Source organism: Danio aesculapii, chromosome 17, assembly GCF_903798145.1.
Source record: "Danio aesculapii chromosome 17, fDanAes4.1, whole genome shotgun sequence".
In the NCBI taxonomy this organism is placed as follows: domain Eukaryota; kingdom Metazoa; phylum Chordata; class Actinopteri; order Cypriniformes; family Danionidae; genus Danio; species Danio aesculapii.
In genome coordinates, this window is record NC_079451.1 from 1,637,697 (window position 1) to 1,645,399 (window position 7,703).

The window sequence follows — 7,703 nt, forward strand, 5'->3', positions numbered from 1 at the left end:
AGGGGGCTGTTTAGGTCTCTTAAATGTTTTAAGAGAAAATGTCTGCTAATGACTAAGTGGGAACACTTAATGGCAGCCTTAAATTCCTTAAGTTGACCTTTTTGTTTGTTTGTTCTTGCAGCCCAACATTTACTAAGGGTACCCTTAACCTTTAAACTGAGGGATTTTTTGGTTTAGGACTTTAATGCAAATGAGCCCTCTCGTGCCACGGCACTTGCATCGACATCTGCATTCTTGTTTGCAGTCGTCCTGGGACCTGCTGAATAAAGAATAGTTTCCCAAGTCGTTCAAGAATCATTGCTGTAAGTCCATAATGCGAGTCCGTTAGTTGTAAAACTACAACTCCTTGAAATGTTTAAAATAAAAACTAAAACTCAAATTTGCATCAGGCTGGTGTGTTTTTATTCATAACTGTGGAAGAATAATTTGTGTGGCTATTTAGACCTGAGAGTTCATATAAATAAATAAACAATAAGCTTTGATAAATTTACTTTAAAGCATCATAATCATATAAATACACAAACCCCCGTCACTCGCAGAGGAAGTGTGGGTGCCTGAGAGTGCAAGTGCAAATCTGCAGCCAGACCCTTCTCTCAATAAGCCCATAAACACACATTCAGACATCATTTAAGAGACAATTTAATATAATTAGTTAATTACAAAGATGAATACAATTGAAAATTCAATTATGTGTCCTCGTACCTGGCACCCACAAAGTAGAGATCACAGGACGGGGAGTGGTAGGAAAAATCTCGGCCAAACTTCGGGATGCGGGTCTTATAGTAGTGGCCGTGTTGAGAGTGAAACTCCACATAACGGTCTATATGCAGAAACACCAGCTAGAAGAAAACACACACACACACACGCACACGCACACACACGCACACGCACACACACAATAAATGACCCATGGGACTCTGGATGAGGGTCCAAGGAGCACTGAAAAATCAAGTAAATGTACCATTATTTACCCAAAAATGGAGAGTAAATGTATCTGTTGCAATTATTATTCAAAGTTTGAGTAAAAGTAACCCTATTAAAAGTACTCAAGAGAGAGTAATGCATACGAGTAAAGAGTATGAAAACTGAAGTTAAAATGTAAAGTGAAAGTACACATTTTTATTGCGACTTATTTACAATTCCTGAGAAAACCTACTCAATTACAGTAATTTGAGTATTTGTAAATGTGTTACTTCACACCACTGGTAGTGCACAACAATCAGATAAGCTAGCAGCATAAGACACACAACAATGTGACGGCGGTCAGGGTTTTACCTTCGAGTAGTCGTCAGATAGGATGTCAAACGTCACCACTGTGAGGGAATAAAACCATTGAGGTGAGTCCCAAATTACACCATTAATGAGCAGCTTTAACCCTCATCTGTTGCGTTATTGGTATCTAATGCACATTAATGAGAGCTCAGATTGTGTGTGTGTGCGCGTGTGAACACTGATGAAATATTAAGCACTGTTACTCATGCAGTGCACTGGGCTTTTATTTCAGATATCAAAACAGAGGAATAGGTACAGCATCCGTTAACATGAATAATATTTATAGAGCTGAGGCGATCAACTGCAGCATCAGGATTTGTGGACAATTTTTTAGATTTACAGACTGCTTCGCAATTCTCTCTGGAGTGGATTCTAACATGGGAAGCGGATGGCGCTCTAGGCTAGTTTTCAACAGCTGACGACTCAATAGGCTAGTTTTTAACAGCAGATGGTGCTCTAGGCTAGTTTTTAACAGCAGATGGCGCTCTAGGCTAGTGTTTAACAGCAGACAGCGCTCTAGGCTAGTTTGTAACGACTGATGGAATTCTATGCTAGTTTTTAACAGCAGATGGCGCTCTAGGCTAGTTTTTAACAGCAGATGGCGCTCTAGGCTAGTTTTTAACAGCAGACGGCGCTCTAGGCTAGTTTGTAACGACTGATGGAATTCTATGCTAGTTTTTAACAGCAGATGGCGCTCTAGGCTAGTTTTTAACAGCAGATGGCGCTCTAGGCTAGTGTTTAACAGCAGACAGCGCTCTAGGCTAGTTTGTAACGACTGATGGAATTCTATGCTAGTTTTTAACAGCAGATGGCGCTCTAGGCTAGTTTTTAACAGCAGACGGTGCTCTATGCTAATTTTTAAAAGCAGACGGCGCTCTAGGCTAGTTTCTAACAGCAGATGGTGCTCTAGGCTAGTTTTTAACAGCAGACGGCGCTCTAGGCTAGTTTCTAACAGCAGGCTGTGCTCTAGGCTAGTTTTAACAGCAGGCGGCGCTCTTGGCTAGCTTTTAACAGCAGACAGCGCTCTAGGCTAGTTTTTAACAGCAGATGGCGCTCTAGGCTAGTTTTTAACAGCAGACGGTGCTCTATGCTAATTTTTAAAAGCAGACGGCGCTCTAGGCCAGTTTCGAACAGCAGACGGCACTCTAGGCTAGTTTTTAACAGCAGATGGCGCTCTAGGCTAGTTTTTAACAGCAGACGGTGCTCTATGCTAATTTTTAAAAGCAAAAGGTGCTCTAGGCTAGTTTATATCGACTGATGGAGTTCTATGCTAGTTTTTAACAGCAGACGGCGCTCTAGGCTAGTTTTTAACAGCAGACGGTGCTCTATGCTAATTTTTAACAGCAGACGGCGCTCTAGGCTAGTTTATAACAGCAGACTGTGCTCTAGGCTAGTTTTTAACAGCAGATGGCGCTCTAGGCTAGTTTTTAACAGCAGATGTTGCTCTTGGCTTGTTTTTAACAGCAGAGGGCGCTCTAGGCTAGTTTATAACAGCAGAGGGTGCTCTAGGCTAGTTTTTAACAGCAGATGGCGCTCTAGGCTAGTTTTTAACAGCAGAGGGCGCTCTAGGCTAGTTAATAACAGCAGAGGGTGCTCTAGGCTAGTTTTTAACAGCAGATGGCGCTCTAAGCTAGTTTTTAACAGCAGATGGTGCTCTAGGCTAGATTCTAACAGCAGACAGCGCTCTAGGCTAGTTTTTTTTAAGCAGGTAAGATGGAAGAGTCACACCAAACTTTCTCAAGCATAATCATGATCACATTCATAATAGTGTGCTGTGATTGGATCAAACCAGCTCTTTCTCATGAATTATGCACAGAAACACTGAAAACCTGATGATGTGATTATGTACTTGCGGCCTTTCACTACAACCCGGAAGAATATATTTGCTCTAAACAACACAAAAATAACAAATTTTTACTCTTTACTTTTAGTGAAATATATATCCAGATAGTGTTTTAGCAACGTGCCACACATACATATATACATTACACATATCTGTCAATATCTTAAAAACGTTACTATTATGTAACATAAGTCTATCCTAATGTTAAGATAGCTTTTGTCGCATGTAGCAGCTTCACATCATATGTAGTTAGGACACAATGGTACATCTAAAACCTTACAAAACTTCATTCAGCATTTATAAAATGAATAGATCTTATCCTGGATTGTTGCATGCATCATACAGTGCTTATAGAAACACTCACCATCAGAGTCCAGGCACCTCTCAAACTTCAGGGACAGCTGATAAGTGTCATAACAGCGAACTCTCGGCTTGTACGTGCCTGAAAACATTTTTAAAAAGATGCATATATTCACCTTTTATCTGTTTCCAGACCCTATTACCAGGCTCATTTAGCCTTGATACTGGCTGGCCACAAAAATATATATATTTATGAACATAGTACAATTTACTACATAAAATGATAACATTTAAAACATTTTATATAGATTTTAAAGTGAGAACATCTAGTTCTAAATCTGAATTTACAAATGTAAATCTGAATACGAGACTGAAAGGGGATGTAACATAAATCTCTTATGTCCCTAGAGTGAGTGTGTGTGAAGTTTCAGCTCAAAATACCACACAGATAATGTTTTCTAACTCTCTGAAACTGACCCTTTTAGGCTTTGATCCTAATTGTGGTGTTTTGGTGACTGTCGCTTTAAATGCGAATGAGATTGTGCTCTATTCAAAAGTGGGCGGAGCTATAAATGCCAATGTGTCAGCATAGTGGCAGATTCAAAAACAAGACTAATGTCCTAGGCTAATGAGGGAGAGACAGTCACTAGTGGGCGGAGCTTTCCCCTTCAATGACACGTAGAAAGGGAGAATGTCAATCAAAGTGTTTCTGCAGACTGTTTTTATCAAGTCTGATTATAAACAAATAGTTAATACATGTTTACCATTAGAAGCTGGTTATATTTATACACTGCTGACACACAACTGTGTTTAAACCCCTTATAAAAGTGATTTTTGCATAATAGGTGCCCTTTAAGTATGAATACATAAAAGTAAACTGAGTATGCAGAAGAATTTAAAATCTAAAGTTATATATAAAACAATTTGTCTGTATAAATAGAAACAGAACTGTCTTTCTGATTTGATAATAACACTAAAGCATTACATTATTTGTTATGTTTATGATTATCAAACATTGCTGGAGTAATACAATCTACTGACAAATGGGCAATTGACATGTTTTATATACTGGATGTGGTCATTTTAGGCCCAGAATAACTATTTCAGCATATAAATGCAGTAAAAACCCGGACCTGCAGCTAGAATGTACTGTCCGTCCCGAGACACTCTGATGGAGGTGCAGACAGTGGGCATCTCGAAATCCTGGATAAGCTCGATCCTCCTCTGGATATCTAAAAACACATGATTATAAACATAAGCAAGTGTCATATTAAAGCGATGCAGGACAAACCGAGAAGAAAAAAGATTTTAACCAATGTAAAAGATAAAAAGCAGAGGAGTAACTACTAAATCAATTTATGACTCAAAGTCTACACTGAATTAAACTTACAACAGTATGTCTGCAATGATATAGAGTCATAGAAATATGAAACGCATAATTCAACTCTGTTTTTACACATATTACAAGAAAGATTAACTATATTATTATTATATAATATGATGATTAAATATTAAAGAGCTCACCGATATCTTTCTTCTGTAAAACTCTCTTCTTTCGATCCGACAGCCACTGAAATAAAAAATGTCAGATTGCAATGCACGATTACTTTGACGATACATTCATCTGCAGAATATTTACTCAAATAATTCGATAAAACCACCAAATATTTCAGTTTCTTGCAAATATAAACAAACATCCTGCCCAATATTACATTCAAAACAATCAACTGGCTAAGTAACATGGTAAACAATGTGTGCAGCTGTCACTGAACGAATGTGAGAATATAAAACCAACTTTACCTCAATATATAGAGGTAAAGTTGGTTTTATATTCGATATTCACACATTCACATATTCAAACAATTCTAAATAGGGAAGATAGAGGTAAAGTTGGTTTTATATTTGCACATTCGTTCATTTAGAAGACGCTATATTGTTTACCATGTTACTTTGAATATTCGATCAGAATTAGCATGCAAGTATGACTTCTAAACAACATTAGCACTATCTAATTCACTGTGAACAATGTTGTACTTTGATGGTCATTTGCTGCTAATATGATTTCCCTATTTACAATTTGCAAAGAATACTTTACTGAAATTATATTATTAAGGAGAATGTCTGAATATCCGAATATAAAACCAACTTTACCTCTAAATAGGGAAATCATATTAGCAGCCAGTGATTATCATAGTACAACATTGTTCACAGTGAATTAGATAGTGCTAATGTTGTTTAGAAGTCATACCTACATGCTAATTCCGATCGAATATTCAAAGTAACATGGTAAACAATATAGAGACTTCTAAATGAACGATTGTGCGAATATAAAACCAACTTTATCTCTATCTCTATAACACATAAATAAGCTTTGGTTGTATTTTGATCTCTAAAGGAGTCATAAACCAAGCTAAAACACACGTGAAACTACAACGCGATTTCTGTTAGTGTCTTCTTTTCTGAATTTTGGGTAAATTTAGGTGTTTAACACCTTCATTGTTTACTGTCAGCGCCTGTATTTACACTTCCACAGTGACACACAAACAGTTTTAGAGAGTTTTACCTCCGGAAGGGATTTGCCGTGACTCAGATTATAGATCTTGACGTTATTGACGCTGGAAACCTGCATCTTTAATGTGCCCAGGCTGAGCTTTTAAACACAACACATATATAATCATGTACACGCTGAAGTACTGATGTGAACCGGTGTGAACATCAGCACGACACACACGTGGAAACAAAACAGGAAGTGGGGAGATGCTGGATCGAGTCCTGCCGGAAACTTAAACCGCTACATTGGTTCCTAGAGCTCTCCGATCGTAGAGGGTTTTGTTTTGTTTTGTTTTGTTTTGTTTTGTTTTGTTTTGTTTTGTTTTGTTTTGTTTTGTTTTGTTTTGTTTTGTTTTGTTCATTCATTCATTCATTCATTCATTCATTCATTCATTCATTCTTTGTTTGTTTGTTTCCTTCTTTCTTTTTTATTTCATTTGTTCGTTTGTAATAAACAATCAAACAAACAATCAATGAATCAAACAAACAACAATAAATAAAGCAATAAAGCAATAAATCAAAGAAACAATTAATCAATCAATAAATTAATCAACAAACAAACAATCAAATAATCAATCAATCAATAAATCAAACAAACAATCAGTCATCAAATCAGACAAACAAATAAACAATCAAACAATCCATTAATAAATAAATAAATTAATCAATCAAACCATAAATAAATCAAACAAACAAATAAATAAACATCCAAACAAATCAATAAATCAATCAATCATTCAAACAAATCAATCAATCAATCAATCAATCAATCAATCAAGCAATCAAGCAATCAAGCAATCGACAAACAAACAAACAAACAAACAAACAAACAAACAAACAAACAAACAATTAATCAATAAATCAAATAAACAATCAATTAATAAATCAAACAAAGAAACAAACCAACAATTAATCAATAAATGAAGCAATCAATCAATAAATCAAACAAACAGTCATCTAATAAATCAATCAAACAAACAAACAATCAATCAATCAATCAATCAATCAATCAATCAATCAATCAATCAACCAATCAATCAATCAATCAATCAATCAATCAATCAATCAATCAATCAATCAATCAATCAATAAATCAAACAATCAAACAAACAGTCAATTAATAAATCAAACAATCAAACAAACAAACAAACAAACAAACAATCAGTCAATAAATTAAACAAACAATCAATGAATTCAATGAATCAAACAAAGAAACAAATAAACAATCAATCAATTAATAAATGAAACAAGCAATCAATTAATAAATCAAACAAAGAAACAAACAATAAATCAATAATCAAACAAACAGTCAATCAATAAATCAAACAAACAATCAATCAATAAATCAAACAAACAATCAATTAAACAATCTAACAATCAAACAATCAATTAATAAATCAATCAATAAATCAAACAATCAAACAATTAAACAATCTAACAATCAAACAATCAATTAATAAATCAATCAATAAATCAAACAATCAAACAATTAAACAATCTAACAATCAAACAATCAATTAATAAATCAATCAATAAATCAAATATATAATCAAACAAACAATCAATCAATAAATCCAATAATTATAACAAACAAACTAACTAACTAACTAACTAACTAACTAACTAACTAACTAACTAACTAACTAACTAACTAACTAACTAACTAACTAACAAACAAACAGTCAATGTAAGTGCACAAGAAGTCCACAATCAAGGTTTTATTGGTGCGACCATTTTA

At 35.1% G+C, this 7,703-nt stretch overlaps 1 protein-coding gene across 1 annotated transcript in view; it reads right to left on the minus strand.

Moving 5' to 3' along the window:
• The window catches only part of nol10 (nucleolar protein 10), a 36,175-nt gene extending 30,010 nt beyond the window's left edge, over positions 1-6,165 (minus strand). Inside the window, exons 1-6 of the mRNA XM_056477385.1 lie at positions 5,979-6,165; positions 4,940-4,985; positions 4,549-4,647; positions 3,480-3,557; positions 1,276-1,313; positions 703-839 (exon numbers count right to left, since the gene is read on the minus strand). Of these exons, the coding sequence (XP_056333360.1) occupies positions 703-839; positions 1,276-1,313; positions 3,480-3,557; positions 4,549-4,647; positions 4,940-4,985; positions 5,979-6,044 (464 nt within the window). The 5' untranslated portion in view covers positions 6,045-6,165. The remainder of the gene's footprint in view (positions 1-702; positions 840-1,275; positions 1,314-3,479; positions 3,558-4,548; positions 4,648-4,939; positions 4,986-5,978) is intronic.
• Positions 6,166-7,703: the final 1,538 nt, after the last annotated feature.